The following is a 26,909-nucleotide window of genomic DNA, read 5'->3' on the forward strand; positions in this document are numbered from 1 at the left end:
GGTGTTGGCATAGTTTCAGCGGCAGTGGCTGCTTCACCTACCAAGAAGATAGTCCAGGCCTCTCATATTGATACCCTTGCAAGAAAGATCCACACCATCTTCACTAGCACATGCTAGCTGGATTACACAATTAAAACTAAAGTTGAAAAAATATCTAGGTTATTAACATTTTTTCTCTCTCAAAAATGTTCATGAACACACAGTGCCTAGAATGTTTTAATGCAATAAATGTATTTTATGTTTGCACAAAATATCTGCTTATTACACTGAAAATAAAACTGATAGTTGTGGCACTTCATTGTCAGTTTTGGAAAGATTTTCCAAACTAATATTGTCCAAATCGTTAATAAAGGGGACTGAAGTAAATCAGCCCAAGGAAGACAAATATTTGTGTTTTAAAATGGTTCAGCAGTTTCTGTTTAGTGCATTTACTGATCTTTGCAGTAAGTCAACACAAACAGAAGTGTCGAAACCTCGCACAATGTTGCCAACCGGCAATGCATTGTTGCCAATGCATAGTTTTGCCAGTTGAAACACTAATGCTGTATCTAGCATATAATTTGCAGCTAAGAAAATAACATGAAACAGATATTCCTCATAATTTTTATTCTATAATATTAATGATTTTTAACACTTTCGGGATAATTTTTCAGGTAGGACACGAACAGTGTTTTAGTTGCACTGGTCTCTACACTGGCAGCAACTTCCCTTAATCTTAAATACATTTTCTTACATTTCATACAATTACAGACTACATACTCTTAGATAAATTCTTAATATGACCAGAAAGAGCAAATATTTAAATAATATATCAATACCACAAGCATTAATTAAACTAAATATTATGAACAAGCATAGAAAATGATATACATTTAGTAACTAAGTAGCTACACAAACTCTGCTAGTTTAGTAATACAATTTCAATAGTAGTGCAAACATTTATGGGTTTGTATTATTTTTGAATTTGATGTCATTTTAAACGTATGTAAATCATAAATCAAATTTAATTTTGTTTCCACTTTAATATAGCATTAACCCATTTACAAAAAAACATGTATTTAATAATTTCAGTTAGTCAAACGTATGTTTCTTTGCCAGCCCAAAAAAAAGTCATATTTGATAACATTTTTTGTTTTAATTTATAACACCACAGTCCAAGGATATCTACATTTGTTCATTTATAAGTTAATTACTTTGTATGGTCTATAGACCTACCAAAACTTTAATTTAGTAATATTGCAAAATTTAAATAAAACAAAATCACCATTCTATGTATATCTGCAAATGGAATATTACCGCAGTATTTTTCAAATTATTAAGATAAAGATGTGGTTAATAACTTCATTTTCCTACAATACAGTAGCTCATTTCCTTACTAAAACACTGAAGGCTTAACCAACAAATGAGCAACAGTGCACCTACTTCACACAATCATCAGCCTAAAGGATATTATGTATTTTCATTGTTCATGACCAACTGCTGTTCTCATTTTGAGATGGAAAAAAAAGGCAGAATTTCTCTAATGACTAGGAAGTTCTCTAAATACCAAAGTATAATTTTAAAACAAATTTACACAGTGAGCACATTCAGCATGCTCACAGTTTACACTTTCAGAGTGGCCAAATTTCTGCCCCTTTAATTAGTAATTAGGAGTGGATGAAGAAACTTGTGTGTTTCAAACTGTTATAACAGTTATGTAAATACTACAAATGTGATTCCTTAAAAAAAAAAGTTTACATTACATCATTAAATTTGAAGTTTAAAATCTATCAGCACATTACCTTATAACTACGGATGGGCCGGTTGAGTCCTTGAACCCCACCAAATCTCTTAGTATTAGAAAGATTCAAGTAAAAAGATTTGAAGAAAAATCTTGGAGTAAATGTAGTAAATTCAAAAATTCAACACTGGCAACTCATAAATTTACTAGGCTTATTTAGGTATGTTTATCTTTGTACTTATTTTATTACCATTCCTCAAAATATTCTAATATATATATATATATATATATATATATATATATATATATATATATATATATATATATATACACGCAGGCGCAGGCGCGCGCGCGCACACACACACACACATACACACACACACATACACACACACACACAAAAAAGGAAATTCAGCAGTTTTTAAAGTGTTTCACCAAATTTCTCAACATTTTTTGTAGATACTCCAAGTTTGGCACGAAAAACAGCTGTTTCTGAGAGTTGCGACGCCATTTTTTAACACATCACATGGAAGGTCATATATCTTTAACACAGGAAACAAATTTCAACTAAATATTTTGATAAATCTCACTTTTTTCTGCTACAGCACCCATCGATTTTATTAAAATGCCACAAATGTGATACATTGCTCTTTTGTGCTGTGTAGGACAGTTGTACATCTTGTATCTTCATATTCTCGGTTATTTAGTGAAAAAGCGGGATGGCTTTACTTACATAAGATGCTACGCATTTTATATTTCTACCTGGTTTTATTTAACTTTCTTTTATTACTGGACGACACAAAAATTTCATTTTTCAAGTGGAAAAAAACTGTTTCCCGGTAAAACATGGTATTAATATTTTTCTTATTTGTTTGCACTTGACCTTTTAAAAATTTTATAGGTTAGGCCAAGAAATACTTCTTAATGGTATGTGAAGACATGTTTTTTTTAATGTGCATAATGTAGTTTAGCATAGTCCCTGTGTTTTCAGTTACTTTAGTTCTTACAACATGTAGAAATTTACACATTGTGAAGGTTCTGCCCTGTTATGAAAAATGATAGAGAATGTGTGTGATGTTTTATTTTGTACCTGCCACATGTCAATGATTCAACAGTAAGTAACACTTCTTACAAAAAAAATAGGTAATTCTGATAAAACATTTGTTTCATAGAGAGGGGGTGGAAGGCGGGGGGGAACCTTGAAAAGGTTCTTTCCTAATTTCCTGGTATGTTTTCCAATCATTCTGTAACAGGGCATTGTGATACTTCAAGTAGTTTATCATTTTATCAAATGGTTAAGTTAGGTATAAATATGTTACATTATGAAATGGGTTGGTTGGTATAGGTTAGCTACATTTAAAATTCTGTAAAATCATTAGGAATTACCAATTCAAAATGTAGCTAACAACCTCACCAAATAAGTGCTATGAAGAAGCATTTGATGTAAGTTAACATTTTTTTTTAATTTCTTGTACATTATTTCATTTTTGACCCTGAAAAAAAAAATATTTGAACTAAAGGGGTGGATTCGACGCACTTCGAGATTCAGATTTGACCAATCACTACTTGCAATACATATTTATTTTGCTACAGCAGGTGCTTACTGATGATATCTTAAATGAAACTAATAAAACTTTGCACTAACCTACATCACTGTTGACTTATAAAACCCTGGTAGTGATTGAAAAAAAACCAGCCAAAGCAAAATGGTGTCACATTTTACAAAAATGAAATACATATGTATATTTGCAAGTATTTCTTACTTTATTATGTGTCATAACCAAGTAACTTTGCCTTTGCCCATTATTTCCCAAATTCATTCTATAATGAAAATAACCAAATAAAGTTTATGTAAACAAAATGGCAACAACTAATAATTTATTTTGACAATTAAAAAATATTAAAAAAATTTACAACTATTAATTTTATTTCATCAACTAAACACAATTCAGCACAATACTTTTTTTTAGTTTCCAACATGCCCTAAAATCACAAATATGCTATTAAATTATTAACGACACACCAACCTACTGATAATATTGAGGTCATTAAAGACAACGGAGAATGAAATGGTAAGCTACAGCAACTACAGGAGTAACCTGAGAAAACGCACCACCTCAGGGCAACATCCGCCAAGAGACGAGATTAGTGACATAATTAAAAGTTAATAACACTCATCCAATTGCACTGCACTTGCACCAAGAGAAAGGACTTTCTGGGCAAAACAAACATCATGAACAATAACGAACAATATGTAACAAACAGAAAAAGGTCTAAATGCACAAGGAAGCGTGTGGACCTCTGGAGATGACAGGCTACTAGCTACCCTTAAAACAAGCACTGCATCATTCGTGGCAAAACACTAGATAATAAACGTTCAGTTCTGAACCCATCAAGTTCACTTTATTTTAAACAGTAGGTGATATGGAGATTAACATTTTACTCCAAAATATAAAATGATCAATTACACCATAAATTCAAACAACATTTACTTTAATCTTTTCTTTACAATTGCATTTTATACAACAATTTTTTGCTTCCAGCAACAAATAATGATACATTGAAGTTCCTACATGAACATCAGTCATTAAAAGGAAAGCAACAGAATGGTTTAGTTTGAAACAACAACCACAGTTTACTCTAATATCACTATAATAACTAGTACTAAGGTAACCAACCATGAAATTAAGTAATTTTAGTGTCATGCATGGACGAATAGGAAAAAAAATTTTAGCAAATAAATTGCATTTTACAGTCTCATTTCAAACACTTACCTACCATGCATACCAAATAATCTAAGAGACCCGGACAAAATCGCAGAACACAAGTCATTCAACTATTCTTTGTCCTTGCTACTATAAAATACTTCTAAAAAACGAATTACTTAAAGCTCTTCAAATGAGATTATCTTTACAAAATACAACTGTGTAAAGATGAGTTGTTCACCAACTTTTACATTCAGTTAAGAGTATGAAAGTTGAATTTGAAAAATTTTTAATTGAAAACAAATATAGTACATACAAATATTAGTTTTTAGGGTTTTGCTTGAAGAACTGCATTCCAAAGGTCGTGGACTCTAGTCTAGAAAGATGGCACAGGGTAGACTTTCCCATGTACGAGTGTAATGCACATCTTATTGTATATCTTACCACTTACCATTTAATTGCCTATCAGGTTTAAGATGCTAAACATAATTTCATAGCAAAGTTATGAATATATGTTTCTTTTAGTAATATTTAGGTATGAAAACAAGTATGTATTTTATGTACATATCACAGAAAATAAATAGTTATGACATCAACTTTGGTTAAAAGCATCAGTATGGAAAAAATAAAAGCTTACAATTACATAAACATATTTAAAATTGATGAATACCTAACATAGGGTTAAGATTTTCTCAAATCATTAAAATATATGTTAGTACATTTAAACGCTTAAGAACTACAAATACTGTCTTTCTAAACCACTCTATGCCATCATCATCCCCATGGAAACACCTGCTGCAAATGATGCTAGAAAAATGTGAGTGTCTGTAACATAGCCATCGTCGTCACCAATGAAGGAATGGTACCAGCGTCTAGCATCGCGCTTGTGTTTATTTAGAGCATCCTTTGCTTTTTCATATTTGTCATCAACATAACGTTCCACCTGCAACATTCAGAATCACAATCTTTAAAAAAAAAGTCTTCTGTATAAACTCTAGAGTAAAGTTAAAGTTAAAATATTACAAAAAGAAATGATTACTCAAATTACAAAATGCAATGATATTTATATTATTTGTATGTTACCACCTGATGCAAGTTAGCTGAGATGGATGAGATGGGAAGTGAAGTGGATGAAAAGCCTACAAGATGGTCAAACTAGTACCTGGTCAGCCAAGAATGAATGGTATGGATGGATGGATGGATTGATAGATGAATAAAATAGGGATGAATGAAATAGGAGTGAAGCAGCACAGAAATGAAGCTCAGTACATAACAGAAGCATTCCAAGACAACCACCAACTATGGCAGTGTCCATTCACTCACATGGGAATCCATGTATGAAACATTTCCAGCTTGCCCGGGGTTCAAATGAACTACATATCCTGGCAGTGGAAACTATAATTAAGGGTGTGTGCACAGTTGTGAGGGTTGTATAACATGACAACATTTTAGCTATGTCGCAACAGAAAATGTTAGCTTAAGATTGAAAGAGAAGAAATGAGAAATTATGAACACAATGGTAAACATACAGATACATAGACTTCCATTTCACAAGAAGAAATTATTATTTCATTCACTTTATGGTGAGAGCTCCGTCCTCTTCCACAAACATGTGATCACAATCAATAGGGTTCAGAACCGGGAAATTCTGATCCAGAAAGTACCGGGAATTCCCTAATTATTTTACATTGTAAAAGAACCGGGAATTTAAAATTGATTCCTAGGTCTTTTGGTACTTTTGGGACTAAAAATTCACAGCATAAAATTTAGTTTTTATTGCGCACTAAAGTTACTTTCATTTGATACTCTCCTCTGGTGAGGTGATTGTTGCGGACGGGGTGAGGGGGGAGAGTCTAACGCACCGCCCACGCTACTTAGTCGTCAGTCGGTGTTCAGACTGTACTTTAGTTCTGATCATATATTACAGATTTTCTTATACAATATTTATTATTGATGGATTTTGTGCATTGTTCATTAGTCTAAGAAGAAGATATTTTATTGTTTTAATGAATGTTTTAGTTACTCAGGCTTAAAAGGCTGACTTTAAAATTAATTTTGACTGACTGTGTTTGCTCTAAAATAGATACATACGAAACTGTGATTTGTCATTGGCAATATTCTTTAAATAACAATATTATACCTTTCAAGTTTATTACGTAAAGAAGAAATGTTATTTTAAGTTAATAATTATGTTATTTGCATGCGTTAAAATGATTAGTTGTTTAAATGTTCTCTTTCCAAAGTTAAAGATTGAGAGTAAGACTGAGAATAAAGTGATTTGCTGACGTTTGTACATACATTTTGGAATGAAATATTTTTAACAAAATGTCTAGACACTAACACTTGTTTAAATGTTCAAAACTAAATATGTATTACCATTTCAATCACAGACTGCTGCACCATTAATTTAAAAAAAAATTAGTACCAAAGTACCGGGAATTCTCGTTCCGTTGAAGACTAGTACCAAAATTCCTGATTCTGAAGATCGGTTACGGTTCCAAATACCCTAGATCAAAATAGGGACGTAGCACAGAGGTATGAGAACTTTAAAAACACAAGTCCCCAGTCAGTTTGCTTTCAAAACAGGCTTCAAGGCTCAAATAGCTCTCAAGGGTACAGCAAGATTACCACAAAAATGTAGTGGTAACAGATGCATTATGTAGGTCATCTACATTAGTCAAATTGGATTTGAAATCCTGCAGCCTACACAAAGCTGGGAAAATCTGCCACAAGAGACACGACTACAAAACAAGGTGAAGGCTCAAGGCAATACACAAACCAACTACCCAACGTAATAGTTCCAAACGCAATTTGGAAAGAGCAGCCAACAGAAATGTAGAGAAAACAAGGCACTTATCGCTCATCCCTTCACCAGGGACTCTCCGCCCCAAGCGAGTAGGCTGCGAGAGACAAGGCACGGTTTAATAAATCAACTACATACTTCAGCTCGTAGCCGTCCTCAGCGGGTTGCCCAAAAGCGAAAGCTGAGCTTCAAGTGCCACCAGGGCACGCTGGCTTCGGCCGACTAAGATAGGAGGGAGGGGGAAGGAGGGGGAATCAGAGGACATCCTGTCACAGGCAAGGAGGAGAAGACAAGCCCACAGTACATGGTCTACACAGAAGAGCCCAGTCAACAGGGGCACCAAAGAGTAGCAACACTGTTTGACGTTATCACGAAATCATGGAATGAACATAGTAAAATCAGGCAGGTATTTATAACCAGAATGAAAGTTTTATTCCTGCAACCTGACAGACTTGAGACAGGAAACCTGTACACGGGTACATTTACACACTGATATCTGCAGAGCCAGAACCTGAAATTCTTCCTATTTGAACACAATGTAACCACAGAGGGGACATGGTGTCTTGTTCATAATTTCTTTAAACACAAAGACAAAAACATGAGGAAGTTTTATTTGAAAAATTTTTATGCTCATACTCCATTGCTGGTTGTCACTGTATGTCATAAGAGACCTGCAAGAATGAACAATAAAGATGAATACACAAACACACATAAAGCAAGCCAAACTCAGCTGATGACAATTTCAAACGCAGCCACAGCACACACAATTACGTGGTAGGAATTAGAAAAAAAAATTTTTGTGGAGTCCATGCATGGCAGAAATGAAACTTCTTGCTTATTATATTGTAAGGAATAGGAAACTATGTGGCTGAGGTTACTGATTATATATATATATATATATATATATATATATATATATATATATATATATATATGACAGACACAGACAAATACACACACACACACACACAGGTATGTGTGCGCTAAATGCTATTGTACAAGTATGCAAGTGTAAAGTATGCTAATGTGAAAGTGTAAAATATGTAAGTATGCAAGTATACTGTGTCATTTCTACTTCTCCCCTACTGTCTCCTTCGCTTCCGGTTCCCCCACCATGTATCTAACTATGCCTATTCCCCTCATGCTATAGGAAAACGCTCGAAAATTGTAGCCCACTCAGCAAACAAGTTCCACTTCAAAAATATCACAGCCCAGACAAACAGTGGGCTGATGACTAGACAGTTGTGACAAGAACAGAAAATACAAACAACCACCTCGGACAAAACAGCAACAAACAGAGGAACCCAACGATGACACAAAACAAATAATCTGGACATCACAATGACAACACAGTGATGCACAGGCGAACCCAGCGATGAAACAGATATTCTGGACAACACTACTGCAACAGTCCCAGATCTATTTCCTCACTCAATGTGCCAAAAACCAGTCAAAAGAGTTCCAAAATCAACATCAAGCCATCGCTGCTGACGGCCGCCATCTTCCTGATCTGATCTTTCTTCAAAACTTGATAAAATAAATGGGTATGTATACTGATTCCAATAAAATAAACCTCATTTCTGCAAGTTGCTGATTTATTTAACAGCCCTTTAAAACAGATACAAACCTTTTTTCCCCCACCCTGATAGAATTCAGAATGTGGCACCACGCTTCACTATATCTATAATAGCGTACCTATATGCAGTGTGGGATACAGGTCCCTTTTTTAACGATTTATAAATACCAAAAGGCTAATAAATAATATATATTATAATATATAATATTTTAACATGTTAACATTCAGTTAGTCAAGTTCTCTAAGAAATACAGATATATAAACTGATTAATGTAAAACTAAGTGGAAATGATTGCAGTTATACCCAACATGATAAAACTTGCAGTACAGCATTTCAACGTCTAAAAGAAAAATGTTTAATAATGAAGAATTAATATACTTATAAGTACTGTATTGGTCCCAAACTAGGCATACCATTTTTATTCTCTTGTTAATTTTTTAACCTAATGCCAGCCAATCATTGGCCCTTAATAAAATGTTAAAATAAAATGTCACCTTCGGATGAGAGGAGGGGGTATTCAACTACGTTTTTATTAGAGGTGGACGGGAATAGCATTTTTACTTCGGGACGGGATTCGGTCGGGAAATACATTAGATTTTCTGGATCGGGATCGGGATCAGGAGCAAGAGCAGTAAATTGTCTCTTGTACAGAAAATTATACAGTACACTCCCTATTTAACGCGGTTGTCGGGGGACATAACTTTTACCCGCGTTGTTGCATAACCGCGATGTTTCGATGTGACCAAGGTCAAAAGGCATAAAACACCGCCTGTGTTCTAATAGGTCGGCAAGCACGCACAGTATAGACGGCCCGCCGTTGTGCGGACTTTGCATCCGCAGTTTTCACTAAACGCGGGTGAAAAAATAAAAATAATAAATTTTAAAGATAAATATTAAATGTTGAATTGTTTTTATTTTTCCGCATGCCGCGCACAGTTTGTCGCACGGCCTACGAGCGCGCCACACGCCGCCATACACACGTGCGGCACACAAGCTGCTGCCAGTCTCGTGGTGTCAGCCACAGTATCTGCTTCGTCAGTGTCCGTAACAAAGTAAGTGCAGTGTGTGCGGTTACACACGATTCTGTGGTCGAAGTCTTCTAAAAAGAAAGGCCGTAGTGATACTTCAAACCGAATATGAATCGCAAAGTACCGAGTTTGATTAACAAAATAAAAATTCTATATTTACTTACAGATAGCTTGTCTTTTGCAGAAGTAGGCCGCAGATACAGGAAAAAAACTATTCTAGCATTCGTACAATAAAAAATAAAGAATCGTCTATCGTGTCAAGTCGTTAAACTTTATTATCCATGCTTACAGTAAATTATAAATGGTCACGTGTGGGAAACAAAAATTGCGCCAATTTAATTTTAGCGCAATCAGTGACGCCGTATTAAAAACCGTGTTAAACTATGTCTTTACTTATTTCACCAAACACTGTGTCGAGTTGCTGAGTGTGTGTTTCTCGGATCGGCAAGTGTTATATTCCCCAGCCTCTGGTTAAAGGTCGGGAGACCGCTACACATGAACATTTCCGGGAATTGTTTACTACCTCACGGCAAAAGTGGTACAGTATGGTTCACGTAAGTATTGGACCACTGGGAATTCCTGGGCAAAGATTAAAAATACGCTAGCTGATTTACTTTACCATTTAATGTTAAAACATTATACCAAAGTAAAAAGATGAACGTGTATAATACAATGAATTACCCAATAATATAACGTCTGTAGGTTTAAGTTGTAACAAAACATTTATATACAGATGTACCAATTATGATTCTGGAGTGGAATTTTAAACACCGGACTACCTGATTTTGCCTTGTACGCAGGGACGCTGCTCAGTCAAGTGACTCATGCTCTGCCTGTGTGCTGCGTGAACACATTCCCTCCCCCACTCCCCCTCTCCATGTTTCTGCCCGCTCTAATCTCTACCTCTCTCCATATTCTCGGCTCGCCTCTCCCTACCCAGCGCTTGCCGACAACCAAGCCTATCCAACATCAATCCCCAGCCGAGTCACGCTGGATAATGTCGCTGGACGGTGGGCTTTATCAGGTCCCCTGTCCGATGCTTCATTTGTGAGATAAAGCGACATTAAGAACTAGTCTTTCAGAAAATATCACTGGGCTGGATTGGACCATAATTTGAAAACACTACAAGATAGAGGAATAATGTACGGAGATATCTTGTTTAGAATTTCACTGCGGACATTTTCTACGCCTAGGCTTTTTTCTGCCCGATGCTTAGTTTGTTAGTTACAACGCAAAATTATCCTAATCGGCTATCAACCATTTATTCCATTATTATTCATTTCTGACTGGGGGACATGGTTTGACCCGCGATATACCCGATTCCGCGATCAATCGGGGCGCGATATACCGGGAGTTTACTGTATTTACTTTATTTACTTTTAAAATGTGCGTATTTTGAAGTCTTTTTTTAAATAAACCATCCACATTTATAGTCCAAATCAGTGGAAATGGCACTGCCTATTTCAGCATTCAAACTGTTGACAGTTTCTTCGTACAACTCTGGAATTATTTTCCTGCTGACTGTTTTGCTCGATGGCAAACTATACAGAGGCTTAACCAATTTTAAAATATTTTTTAGGCCTCTTTCATCAACAATGCTTTATGGATGGCAACCATTTGCCAACCATTTACCTACTTCTTTTGTCAAAGCCTTTTACTTGGGGTGGTCAATACCCCAGGTGACAAAATTAGCTAGCTTGGGCTGATTTGTTTGTACATCTGATTTAACTGACTTTTTCTCACTTCTGCTTGATAATTTGAAAGATGTGTATTTTTCCTGAAGAATGGCCAACTCATTTTTTACCTTCGGATGTTGTGTTAAGTGTCTGTGCATACCTGTTGAGGGACCATATTTCGTTTTCAGGACAGAAGGGCACAAAGTACATTGCACCTTGTTATTTGGTAATTTCTTAAAGAACTTCCAAATAGGCGCAGAAGACACACCTGGTTCACTTTTGCTACTGCCTGGTATGCCAGGCTCCATCATTCACACACGTGTATAAACTACCCTTTTTTATTAAATGAAATTTACTGGAAATAATTATCTCGTTTACTTTAAAAATACCACTTGATTTTAATTGTTCACTTTCATAATTACTACTAAAATGTAAAACCCTCTGATGTTTATGAAAGACGTTTATAATGGCATAAACATGTGAAACCAAGATGGCGTCTTTCAGTTTATTAGAATTTCGAATATTACGCGTTTGGCAACACTGCTTATTGTTGCTCTTGTTGATTTTCAAGACAAATTATAACCTACAAATACAGCAAAGACGTTAACATTCGCCAAACTTAAAAATAATATTCAACATTGAGTTCTTTAATTAGTCAGAGACTTAATTTAAACAATGTTTATGAACGAGTGTTGAATTTAAGTTAATGTTTATAATATGCAATTTATTTTTTGTGATGTCTTTGTACTTTGTTCGTTTAATACGTATACGAAGTTACGGGACGTATGTATACATTACGTATTTTTATAATTTAAAAATTATTACGACGAAGCTTTTAACTATTTAAAAAAAAACTTTTTTTCCCGAGGTATTATCCCGAAGAGAAAAATTATTTTCCCGAAGTCCGGGAATGTTTTTTTTCCCGACTTTTATCCCGAATTTCGGGATCCTGTCCACCCCTAGTTTTTATACACCTATGTTCCAAGTAGTAATTGTTTCACTGCTGGTTATAGTAAATTTAGAATATGTTCTTATTAGAAACTATGTTGCATGTTACAGCAACATACCAAGGTTTTCTAACAGGACATAATTTAAAAAAAATCTTTTAACAAGACAAAACACTTTTTTGAAACTTACACATGATATATATTGGTTTAAAATGTTTAAATATAGGATGTGCACAATTAATACTATTTGTTTAACCCTCACTGATGCTAAGTAGTAATCTCAAACCCACAATATACATTAAATCTTTATCTCAACAAATCCTTAACACAATTAAATCATTTTGTTTACGCTGTACCAGAGAAAGGTAACCCATTCATGTTATTTGAGCCAAAACAAAGTACTCACTATATTATTGAAAGCAAAGTATTAATATTATATCTACAAGCAATTTAAAAAAAACTGTAAACCACACAATTCATGCTGTTAATAGAAAGTTACTGAACTATAACACATTGCATTGAAGCATAATTTTGCTGCTTAGTGCACATAACACATAAAGCTTGACAGAAAAAGCAATATGGACATGGCAGAAACTCCCTTTTTTCAAGAGACCAAAAAATATCAAAATGCAAGAAAATGAACAAAATGTTAAATTTTACAACTTAAGCACTATGGAACAGAAATAACACGAAATACAGGAAAAGTATAAAAGGAACATGCAAAAAAAAAGGGTTCTGTACAACTAAACCTTTCTATTCTATCATGAATAATAGTTAAGAATTAATCTACAGTGCTTGTCATAACCTTGGTAACACCCCCAAAAATGCATACTTTACAAATAAAAATTACATTAGATACAAGAATGACAATATTCTTCTTTAGACTTTCCAAAGGAAAAATCTATCTGACAAGTCAAACGGACACATTTTCTCAAACACGTGACACTTAATGCATACAATTGTTCAAATCATAAATGTATTTTGACTCATTTTGGCCGGTCTTTTCCACATGCTCTAATTATAATTGAAGTCAACGCTAAAAGATTGCAACAATTCCACAATGCGCTAGCTAATTCAAACATTGGTTGCCTAAATTTTCTTGTTAAAAGATTGATAGTTTTTAGTGATGGAACTTGTTGAAGATAGACACTAACTGGCATCGTCTAAAGTCGCTTAAAAAAATTTCATGTGGACCCTCAGGTAAAATTTTTAAGAACTAACCACGGCTGTTTCCTACATCCTGCCCAGCACCCTAAAGCCACACTTTCTGGGAAGTACAGTTTTCTCGCTGAAAACCATGGCTTTCATTTTGAAAAATACTTCAAATCAACACCTTTCAGGTCTTTTTTGACTGTACCTTTCACACTTCATCCACAAAGCTTTCTTTCTTAAAAAAAAAAAAAAAAAAAAAAAATACAGCTTTAAAATACTTTACATAGATGACTGACTGAATTCCAGGAAAGATGTCTCAAAATTAATTGAGAATGCAATAGTATCGCATTTCAGATTAGTTACAAGATCACTCGCGCATACAATTCTGTTAGCCGTAATCATTTTCCTGATCTTTTAACCTGCCTATGATAGCACTGCACCCGTGAAAATTTCACAGCGCTTCCGCACAAGATTACAGATAACCAAGCACTTCACATATGTCAGAAGAATCCTCATCTCGGCGATCATACACAACCCTCCCCTTTTTTAACTGCAAAGTGGTATCCTATTTTTCCAGCCAAAAATTATCGCTTCAATATCATAAATAATTTTTTTCACCCTTAATCTCACCTCTTAAGTAAGCGAATATTTTAAATAATGTCTATTGCACATTTTTAGAGGGTGTTCCCAAAACCTTTACACATTATTGTACACGAAGATTAATAGGAAAAAGTTAAAAAGCATCCTTACCTAAATCTACACACATACACTGCCTTGTATTGTACGCCTTAAAAACCAAGATAAGAACCCGAAAACAAATAGGTATTTGTTATTAAAGGCGTGTGAAGAGAAGCTAGGATGTGCCAACTCCAATGAGAACTCCCCCAACATATGATACGGCCATGATACTGTTTGATGAAGCAAAATCACGTATCTGCAACATTAATGAGAGCAAACATAAAATCAAAATACATTGGAAATATTTAAACATGGTTGCTACAGAAATAGAATCTTAGAATTCCCTGACTTTTCCCTGTTTTCCAGAAATTTAAGAGAAAAATTCCCTGACTTTCTTATGAAGTACATACCATAAATATTAACGTGCATATGATTAAATGTAATATAAAAATTTCAACATGAGGTAAAATAAGTTTTTTTTATTGTGTTATTTTGACGGCAGAATTGCTAATGTTTTTTTTTCCTTCGACATGGCTGGTGAGAGCTCTTCGGCCCATATTGCAGAGTTGAATACTTTTGTAGCACAAAGTGCAGTACGCAGAATTTATTTTTTTGGCAGAGGGTTTGATATGCTGAAACTGACACCTTGAGCCAATTCTCCTTAAAAGTAGTTTTCTTCGACATCTCTAAGCTAAAAAAAAAAGTACATATTAATATTTTCAGGTTAGATTAAAAAATTATTGTTTATGAATTCTTAAAAAAATATTACTACACAAATACAAAAACTATTACAAGTTCATACCTAGCAATATAACGGGCCTACTTAGAGAATTACAATAGCAGCATTACAACATGCAATACTCTTACATTCTTACAATGTTAACTAACGATTCTGGGGAAAAACATGTTCAGTTATACATATTTATTTATACACAATGTAAGTGTCACGCAACAGAACTCACGGATTATAACTGTTGAAAAAAAAAGTAATTAAAAAAAATAGTTAGAAAAAATGCAAAAACATAACCGCACACAAAAGCCACGTGTTATCGTATCAGCTTGGTAGGTTTCAAAATGAGAATTGGTATTGCTTCTTTATCAAAATGCACTTTATTTTCTTATGGTCGCATCAAAAAATAACTTCACCTGAAACAACGCCTTTAAATTCACGTAATAAGCTTTGTACTCATCTTATTCCACGTGAAAATAGCCTTCAAAAGATAAACTACGCCATGACCGTTCTGTAGTTCACTGCATGGAACGAAACAAAACACAAAGTCTCAAGGGCAAATTAAAAAGGATCAAAACACGAACAAATGAAGGCCGGGTTCGCTAGTGAACAAACGAGTGCCTGGATTGGCCAGAAGTTATGGTGGGTGGTTGTAACAGCCTACTGGAACGGACAATCGTAGACCAAGTAAAAAAAAAAATTGCAGTTGCCGTGTACCTTAGCAGCAGCCATTTAGCGGAGTCGTTCGGTAGCGGTACGAGCGCATCAAAATTTTTTATTTATTTATTTATTTATTATCTTCCTGTTTTATACACTCACAAGGTGAAATAGGAGTTGTCAATTGATTACAATATTATAAATGATAAAAATCATAACAAACAATATAATAAACATCACACAAAGTATAAAAAGGACATATTATGTAATAGCTAATAAATATAAAACAAAAATACACAACAAAATAATAAAATTGACAAGACAATTAATAAGTATCTATACATTAATCACAATTATGAGAAGATATTAGGTATTCATCCACACTGTAATAGGCTTTCTTAATAAGAAATTGTTTTAAACTTTCTTTGAAAACTGAAAATTTATTTATTTTAAAAGATAATTGGAGATCTTTAGGAAGTTTGTTTACTAATTTTGCTGCTGAAAAATAAGGATTCTTTTCATATAATGTTGTTCGATGAGATTTAAAATATATATCAGCCTTTTTTCGAGTGTTATAAAAGTGGATATCATTATTATGGGGAAACTTAATGTTTGTTAACCCAAAAATTATTGTTTGATATATATATAAACTTGGCACAGTAAGAATTTTTAGGTATTCAAAATGGGGTTTACATGTAGTTGAAGATTTAACGTTTTGAATTATCCGTATAATTTTTTTTTTGCAAAATGAATACATTTTTCCAATAGCTAGATGCCCCCCAAAATATAACCCCATAACTGATAATAGAATTAACATTAGCAAAATACATTGTTCTTACTGTATCATGAGTACATGTTTTCCTAAGAGCATTAAAAGCATAACATAATGAGCTTAGTCTGCTACATAAATTTGTGATATGCGTTTTCCAACACAAATTATTGTCTATTGCTAATCCAAGTAATTTAATGTTATCATTTATAGGAAAAATGTCATTTTTTAATTTTATTGGAGTCACAGGTACTTTTTTCATTAAGGGGAAGTTACTATTCGAGAAAAAAACCAGTGAAGATTTATGTATATTAAGTGTTAATTTATTAATTCTAAACCAGTTATCCATCTCTTGTAGAGTAATATTTACATTAGAATGGAGTATCTCTATATTCCTATCACACAGTATTATGGAAGTATCATCTGCAAACATAGTAGGTTTGCCAGATGTTAGGCAGTTTGGGAAGTCGTTAACGTACAGTAAAAATAATAAAGGACCTAGTACAGAACCTTGAGGAACACCAATTTTTATATTACAAATATGTGATTTATATTCTATAAAATGATTTTTTTCATTATATTGAGTAACACAAACAAGCTGAGTTCTGTTAGTCAAATATGAGTTAAACATTTCCAATGATGTTTTTGTAATACCGTAATTTTTCATTTTATGAATCAGTATATCATGGTCCATACAATCGAAAGCCTTAGATAAATCAGCAAATATTCCAGCAACAAAATATCTATCTTCTATCCCTTGTATGACTTCATTTATAAGATGATATAAAGCAAGCTCAGTTGATTTTTTTGGTAGAAAGCCAAATTGGTTTCCAGAAATAAGATTATTCTTATTGAGATAGGCAAATAGCTGATTGTAAATTATTTTCTCCAATACAGTAGAGCAACCCTCAACCGTAATTCCCACAAACGGAACTCCCGATATCCGGAACTAATTTTCCAAAAAAAAAAAATTAAAACATTACAAAACATCTCTAACATTTTCGCACTGGAACGAGGTTTTTTTTTTGCTTTTGCCTGACTGTACATGTCTTGTAGGCGCGCGCACGCACGTCTGTCAGAGAGCTAATTATAGCCAGTCTTTCCCGCGCATTGCATAAATACACCGCTGGTTTTCGTGTCGGACGTGAATTACTATAAAGATGTTTATGCTATAAGTAATTTTATTGTTTCACTATGTCAAGTAAACGGAAAATTCCGGCCGGCCCGAGAATGTACACCGACTCCCACTACACACGCTGACACACGTGATAGCCAGTAACATTTACTTCCAACGTGTGATGCTTTCAGTTTGTAGACAATAATTTAGTGTACAAATATGTATTATGTACATATTTATACGTTAATATATGGTTAAACAGTCTACATTTACCTCTATTTCTCTATCTCTGTGTTTTTAAACGAGATGCTTGAAGTGTTATTCTTGTGTATGTGAAATGTAAACTGTGCATGGCAGTGACTATACATTCTCCAGGAAGTGTGAATCACTAGCAAGTCAACACAGAAGTAACACAACACTGCAGATGTAGTCCTACTACCTCCCCCGAACCTTCCTCATCATCCTCTTCGCTTACGCACGCACCCACTCACAGAGATAAGAAATACGTGCCTGCCAGCTTGCTTGAATGAAGGTCATTCAACCGGCCCGGAGGCCGGCCCTACCGCAACTCCCCTTACCTGGAATTTTCCCATAACCGGAATAGACCTCCCCCCAATGATTCCGGTTGAGGGGTGCTCTACTGTATTTTGGAGAATACAGGTAGGATTTAAATTGGTCTATAGTTACTAACTTCCATTTCAGTCCCCTTTTTGTGTATAGGAATAACTTTTGAGGATTTTAATCTATCTGGAAAGATGCCTTTAGACAGACATTTATTGAAAATATGACTAAGTGGGCCTTTAATGCAAAGCTTTGTTTGAATTATAAGCAACTTTAAAATTTCCAGAATGCGTAGAATTTTCCCCGACATTTCCCGGAATTCCCTGACCATTTTAATTTCCCTGACATTTCCCGGTTTTCCCGGTTTTCTAGTCCAGTAGCAACCATGATTAAAGCAATTACTACCTGATTAACTCATACACTAATACATAAAATTTTACCTGATAAGATGTCTTTTTAAAATCATTTCTCACTTAACGATCATATGTAACATCATTAATCAATCTTACGTTAACATAACTGATAAATTCAGAACTTAAATTTGTTAGTTGAGATGAATTGTTAAATAAATTAAAAAGCTATCTAGGCCCACTCTGAAAATTAATTTAAGTCTTTTCTTATTACAAGCTGAGAGTAACATAGACATATTATATAAAATAATTATAATTTTAGCCAAAAATTAAAAATTATCCTCCTTTAGTTCAAATAAATGCTTTGACAAAAAATCTTAACAGACCAAATGTAAAATGTAGTCTTTGGTGAAAGTTGACAAGGGAAATATTTAAACAGCAGCAAAATTCTCTGAACTTTGTAGTAAAAAAAATCAGTTAGTTGATATAATTCATGAAATTAAAACAACTAGAAGAAAACGATGGACAAAATCAAATTATTAAACTTTTACTAAATACTATAATGGTGATCAACATTAATAAGTACATAAATTTTTCCTGACTTATGTTTTTTATTAATTTTTTCTTAATCATTGAAGTTATCCAAATTATACTTATAGGAAAAAAGCTTTCTTGTTACTAAGAAGTGTTTCTTTCCCTGTTTCCTTATTTCACAATTCAATAATAAGAACACCCTATTATATATATGTAGCCAACATAACAACACCATCCTTTGTCTTTCAATTCTGACTGAATACTAAGAAACTTAATGATGGGGAGGCCTATGAAGACCAAGAAAATGGTGAGGCTAAAACCATTAAAAAATTAAAATATATAAACGAAAAAGTACTTAAAATAGCTATAATGAACATCTTTCACATTAATGAACAATTTTAAAAACAGAAAATCTGAACGTATTGCATCATTCCAAACAATATCATGACGACAGCACACGATATGAGCACAAAATCAGACCAAAAGTGTGACTGTAAACTCAAAACTACAGGTGCATGCACACGCACGATAAGTGTACACAATCAACATGCATAAACTGTCAATAGAGACAAGACTTTATGGTGAATTGCGATGAAATCCAAATAACACTGAAGTGTCAGCCAATAAAACACACGACACAGGAATGCAAGTTATTATACTGTGTATAATTGAAATCCATGTTAATTCATAACTTAAAACATGATTCAAACAAACCTTTAATCAGATCAGTGAAAATTTGTTCCTCAACATGCAGAAATTCAAGGAATGTCATTAGTTTAGCATGTACTTAGTTTTTTACAAAATGTATTTTTAAGCAATTTGTAAAAATTAATTATGTTCTCTAATTAATTATATTTTACTGTCTCAATAATTGACTGACTTTGGTAGGCCAACATACTTAAAAAAAAAATTTTGGTTATGAGCATATCTACTACAGACACATACAACATGTATGGTTTAATTTAACAAATACTGATTGTATAGCCACTAAAATAACATACATCTCAGTGAAAATAGTATGAAGAATCATTTAATGGTATATTGATTCAAGCACCACATTTATAAATACTTATTCTTTAATAAAACTAATAACACGAAATTCTCCTATTTTAAAAGTTAAATTTTGTCAAAAATAAAACTTTAAAATCTTGCCTCCATCACAAATATTTTAAGAGAAGAAACGGGGTAGATGATAATGCTTCCTGTCGCTAGCACAAAATAACAACAAAACTAGCATGAACATCAGAAAGTACTACAATGAACACAGTAACTTTCAAAGATTAAGTCAACCTGCCTGGATATAAACAAATAGACAAAAACTTGCACACTTTTCAAAAAAAACGAAGAAAAAAAATTTAATGTAGTTTTATTTTAAAAAAAAAATCCTCTATAGTTACATATAAAAAGAAAAAAATAACCAAAAATAATTTCAGTGGAAGGTTGAATAAAAGCAAATACAGACATCTGGAAAAACAACCCTGCTAATTTACATGTGCTGTGAGTATCACGCCAATTTGAATTTCGCGTGAACTAGGGACAACTCCAGGGACTGAGAGGGGGTGTGATCACAGCGCCGTCTTGGTTAAACGCCAGAAGCTGGCGACAAGCAGGCCGCTGGCGTTCGGAGTTAGCCGTACACACTAGCAACCAGCGGTTGGTTGTGGTGTGTAAGCGTTTGGCTTTGGGTGATTGGCGCAGTGTCGACTGTTCACGAGTACGGTGCCGAGATTAAGGATTTGACGAACAGCAAGATCACGACAAACTTTAAGGGCACAGAGATGGCCGATATGCTCATGGTGTACGGGGAGGCAGCAAGAGTAGTGCACATTCATCAAAGATGCTCTCGCACAGAAGTTTGCCGAATTTTAGAAAGAGCTTCTTACGTCTTAACCAGCGACTGCCTGGAACCGGGAGTTTCATACAGCAAACGTCAGCACCCACTCGTCGGCCTGATTCCTGCGATCGCGTGTCCTCTAGCCCCTGGAGAGACCCCACGTTGGGTAAAAAATTCAAATACACTGGCGTGTTACCGTTCACCCACGCAGCTTTGCAGGGTTGTATTCCTGGACAAAGGTTCCTTTAACAAAACCCATTTTTAAGCCCAGCAATTTCTGAGAACCTTGTACATACTATGCAGGAATTTTCAGAATAACATAGTCAATGCTCCTCAAGGTAATTGTTAGTGAGAAAAGAAGAAAAAAAATGTAAAATATTTTCCCTAGAGTGATTATTAATAAAGTATACAGCCTTAAAATTCAATTTTTAAAAAAAACTTGTTTTTAAGAAATCTTGGAAACAAATTGCAGCTAAGAAAAATATCTGTGAATATGTTTCTTACCAATAAAAACTTAATTTATACTGTGAAAATATGCTTTAGGAAAAAGTTTTCTTGTGAGGTTTGTCAGTATACCTAGTTTGGAACCATACTGTATACACTCAATCTAACACTCAATGACAAGGTCACAGCAAAAGTACCAAAACTTTAAATGTTTTGCATAAAGATTTGAATGCAGTTAAATTGCTAGTAGAGATTTACAATTAATCATTTCACCCACACTCACCTTTCAATTTACCACAAACCCAATACCACAGTTAAAAGTGACGACATTAATGTTACAAGCACCTATAATTTTAATGCAATATTCTTAAATATTTTTTTAAAAAACTATGAGCTCAAAAACATGGAATGAGAAAATTTTAACAGATAGAATAACATAAAATTATATTCTTTATTCATGCCATTTCTGTCATTCTTTAAAAACAAAAAAAAAATGTAATAAGTTTCAGAAAGTTACATTAGCTTAAGTGAAAACACACAATGAGCATATGCGCACAGTAACTAAGATTTTATCATTTACACAAATCAACTTTCTTTATTACGCTGGGCTCACAATGATTTGTCACATCCGTTCAATCACGCCCCCTGCAGCCAATTAGATGGCAAGAAAAATTCCATCCGTCCATCAAAACCATACCAAGCGTTAACTTTAGATGGATTGATAGATGAAATTATAACCTCAATTATGAGTAAAAGGCATTGCATTTATTTAATTTTTATTTTTGGCCATTTTGAGACTTATCTTATCTCTGCATTGTGTGGATTCAACTTTAACCCCGGCAGACTTGCCTTTTTTGTTGTAACTTCATGTCTTTCAACAGGAAGCTTAATCTATTTAAACTAAAAATATTGCAAACGTACTTTACGTCATTCCTTGTTTAACTTTAAAAGGCATCACCCATACTAAACCATAGACAAACTGGAAATTCCTGTGTGTACTTATTCTCTTGTTCTCAACTGAATGACTTTTAATATTTTTTTATAGTTTAGTATGTGACCAAGCCACTAAATCAAGGATCCATGGTAACTATTAAACAGAAGCTTGTATTTTTTTGAACAAATTTAAATGGCACAATCTGAGCTTCTCTGATCTTTCTTTAAATACTTTCTGTGCTCATCTGTAAGTACACTCATAAATCTTGAAATTTGCTACGAAAGGATTGTACTTTACCGTTTTTATTTAGAGAAAATATTTCATGAACCCAACTAGGCCTCCGTAAGCTTCCAAATCACAGATCAAAACGAACTTTAAATGGGCATTAATCTCATCTCCCTCAGACACCCTTCTCCTAAATCACACAGTTAAAAAGAACAAAGAACACAATACGCGTTTAAGGCCATGTGATTTCCATGCTGCTAACAAGTCACAAAATCTCTGCTGCCCGCAGGGAAGTACAAATAAACGTTTTACTTCCTGGGCACTGCAGTAAAGCAGAATGGTGGCAATTACAGAGGTTAAAAAAGTAAAATGCAGAAATGCATGCAACTGAAAATAAAATTAGTAAGGCTAACCTCCACAGGCAACCAACATCCGAGCAACCCCTACCTAACATAGAAGATACACTCCTTACAGCTATTACACATACATATGCATTTCCACTGTATGTAAACAAAAATTCCCGCCAAGTAAGCTGTCAAAATTAAATTTCTGATACTCACTACTAAGAAATTAGCAAAACAATGTGGTCTAAATGTACTTACACTTACATTTAATGGCTAAACATAATTTTTTTTATATATATTATAATGACAATATTTTTACATTCACATGTGTTATTTAATTTTGTGGTTACACATTTTTGTACATGGGATTACATCTATTTGACAAAGTCAATAGAGACAGAGGTACACAATGCAAACTAAAGGGGTAGAGAAAGAAATGTGGCTCAACATTTAGAAAGGAACGAACCGTGCCGGCAATTTGAGTGAATTTTTGGAAATACTGAAACCAAACTCGGAGGATAAAACCCTGGGTCATCCAAAATACGAGTCAAGTATCTAGCCACTGTGCCTCCTCACACCATACGAGACAACAATAATGAGCCACCAGATGAGCTCCAACACGTTCTGCCTTTCTATGATCATATTTGGTTTCACGTCCCACTCTGTGTATTCCCTATGCTCCTATCCTCTCTACCGTTTCATTTGTGATGTCTGGACCGGATGCCTACAGGTCATGTACACCTGGCAAGGTCACCAGGTACCCAAGATTAGGTTCTAATCTCTGCTGTGTTTGTTCCAGTTTCACACATCACAAATTTTACTTCCGTAAGTAAGGCCCTTCCCTACATTTCGCGTTGCAATCCTAATATTGGTAACAGCACGTAAGTAACTCTCAATCTCTTTCCTACACCCTGATTGGTTTAGGCTTCCAAAGGGTGTTTAGTTACAGGATTCCCTAATTATTTTTTGTAAATTTCACATTTTGCATTTTCATCCCACGTGTTTGCATATCACCCTCAAAATTAAAATTAAATGCCTCTGGAACCATTTTACCTTTTACCCACGTGATTAATATGACATGGTTCTGATGAAGTGGGATTTGTTCCCGCGTGCCGCACTTCAACATGCTACGTCTGCGATCCGTGGGAGACAGGGCAGAAGTTGCCCGTCACTGACGGATCATCGTCCCGTCCCGTACGACCCCGAGGGACTCACCTTGTCCATCAGCTTGGGGCCCTGCCCCGTGGCCTCCTTCTCCACCTTGTCGGCCAGCTTGTCCACCTGGCGGTACAGCTTGTCCCAGTTCACTCGCACGTAGCCCTGGTGGTGAGCCAGTTGCAGCAGCACCACGCCGCCACCCAGTGCCAGGGCCGCCACCTTGCCCACCCGCACCGTCACGAACCCCGTCAACCTGCGCAAACGACACCCACTTTCCCGCTGACCTCACATCCATCAACCCTTCCCCAAAACATACATCTAGATATAACCACTAAAAGACAGCTCAAACTTTAAAAGGCATCACCCGTAACAAACCATAGACAAACTAGAAATTCATGTGTGCACTTATTCTGTTGTTCTCAACTGAATGCCTTTTAATATTTTTTTTATGGTTTAGTATGTGACCAAGCCACTAAATCAAGGATCCATGGTAACTATTAAACAGAACTCAGAGTAAAGCTTTTTCTTGAAATAATATGGATTAACAGCCATAAACATTACATCTTGCATCTGAAATTACAAATTTGTCATTTTCCTTGCGGCACATTCCGATAATTTTTGCTAGACTCTCAGTTCATTGCAAGTAAAAGTTTATATTTATCATCAGTGCCACTGTTACAGAGGCCTGCCTATTCTATTTACTACGTTTACACATCACATATATCTCATTTGTGTCCCACAGTAAACATAGCTATTGATATCATCTGACAAGCACTGATTTCATGTGTTTGCATTATATTTTACTCAGGGTGTTCATGTATGTATTTAATTCAAACAAATTTTTTAAGTATTAATTTTTTATTAATTAATTTTATTTTTACTATATATTTTAATTTAGTATCATTAGTCAACCAATTGGCATTTCAAATGCACCATTAGTTCAGAGTACTGAAGATATATATATATATATATATTAGAACACTATATTCTTACAAAATTCTGTAAATATCTTTTCCAAACAATAAAGACGGTCATATAAGAACTTGCAATACAGTGATAAATTATCATAACTTGAATACGAAAGAAAATAATCCATGACGACCTGACATAATTTGAATGAATGTGACAGAGTATTTTATGTCCAGGATGGTTGGACACAGCAAATTACAACAGCAAGAATAATGTACCACAGTATCAATTTTTAACTGTATAATTACATTAGAATGAAGTTGAATTGAATTGACTATTTCACTTGCAATTGGACTTTCACCCAATGGCAAGAAGTCTTCTCTTTACACTCACTTCCCCCCCCCCCCCTTAGCATTCTCCTCATATCCTTTGCATCTTTTACCGCCACCATCTCTTCATCCCACCCATTCCACTCCCTTCCTGTCCCCAAGAAAGGCATTCCTACCCCTTTCGCCTCCAGTCCCTCTGGAGCTTCCATCCGTGATCTCTCCCCCTTTATACCCACCTCTGTGTATCCTAGACCCCAGCTGTTTCCAGCCCCCCGCTCCCTTTATCACCTTACACAGTCTGGCTAACCTTTCCACCCTTCTCTCTTGTAATGCTTCCCACCCTAGCTCATTAATCATCTCAGTCTGACTATGCATTTTCCCCTCTTGCCATACCCTTCTCCACATACCCATCACCCACCTCGCTGCTCTACGCTGCACCATCTCCAGCTCCCTTACCGCAGTCACTAGGTACGGACCCCAGATCACAGCCGCATAGTCTGTCACTGGCCTGACCAATGTGGAGTATGCCGCCTCCCTGCACCCTGTAGGGCCCCGCCAAGCAGCCCCAAGCAGCCCCAGCTCCTAACCTTACTCACCACTCGTTGAACCTGTTTTGCCCATCGCAGGTTGCTTTATATCCTGGCCCTTCCCCGTATACACTTCCCTCGTTACCTTCCTCTTCCAGGTGAACCTAACCACCTTAATCTTTTCAACATTCAGCGACATCCCATTCTCCTCTGTCCATCGTTTTAGTTTGCTCAAGTCACCTTGCAGATGCACCCCTTCCCCCTCCACCTCATACACTACACAATCATCCTGGCTTCCACCATCCCCTCTCAAACATCATTCATCATCATCGTGAACAACAGGGGCCCCAACACACTCCCTTGCAGAACTCCTGACGTCACTTCCCCCTCTTTAGACCTTTTCTCACCCACCCTCACCCTCTGCCTTCTATTCCTCAGGAAGTCTCCTACCAAGCTAAACCCCCTCTCAGCCTCCACCAACATCTCTACCTTCTCCATTTGACTCTTGTGAGGTACTCTATAGAATGCCTTTTCAAAGTCTATGAAAATTGCATCTATATGCTTCACCCCATTCACCGCTTCCCTCAGATCCTCCAGCAACCCCGCCATCTGTGTTTCATACCAGGATCTTCTTCTGAATCCATGCTGTCCATAATCCACCCAACCAAGGTCATTTATACTCCTACCATATAACTGCCCACCAGCCTCTATATTACTTTTCCTACACAGGACGTCGGGCTGACTGGCCTGTAGTTCATAGAATCTGTAAAAGCCTGAAAACACTAAGCCACTAGTAAACGCAAATGAACATAATAATCATTAACATAACATTCAATTCAAATAATTAACCAATTCTTCTGAACTGGCCTCCAGTTAAAAAAAGACAAAAACAGGCCACACCTAAAAATGAACAAATACATCCAAAATCTTACCATCCAGCAGCAGTTCCTATCACGATTTGAGATACTGCTGACTTTTTTGAAACATCAGAAAAAATCTTATCGAGAAAACGATTGGAATCATCATCCATTGGAGAAGAAATTATTTAAAAATTACCCAAGAAATTACCACATACACGTACTGCCACAAACCGGTAAACCTCTTATTCAACAACGTAATTAGAAAAAATATGGCATAGCGTAAATGATATAAGGTAGGCCATTCCCACACTGCGCATTCATTGGCTGAAGTCGTCTGACGT

The 26,909-nt window shown here is 35.2% G+C and overlaps 1 protein-coding gene across 1 annotated transcript; it reads right to left on the reverse strand.

Annotated features, from left to right (window-relative positions):
• Window positions 1–589: 589 nt before the first annotated feature.
• LOC134529041 (FUN14 domain-containing protein 1A) lies at window positions 590–26,909 on the reverse strand. Its single transcript, XM_063362736.1, has 3 exons — window positions 26,641–26,909; window positions 24,001–24,196; window positions 590–5,368 (listed from the first exon to the last, which is right to left on the reverse strand). Exons 1-3 carry the CDS (start codon window positions 26,736–26,738, stop codon window positions 5,189–5,191), a joined length of 474 nt encoding a protein of 157 aa, XP_063218806.1. The 5' UTR covers window positions 26,739–26,909; the 3' UTR covers window positions 590–5,188.

The sequence above is a fragment of the Bacillus rossius genome, chromosome 2 (genome assembly GCF_032445375.1).
Source record: "Bacillus rossius redtenbacheri isolate Brsri chromosome 2, Brsri_v3, whole genome shotgun sequence".
In the NCBI taxonomy this organism is placed as follows: Eukaryota; Metazoa; Arthropoda; class Insecta; order Phasmatodea; family Bacillidae; genus Bacillus; species Bacillus rossius.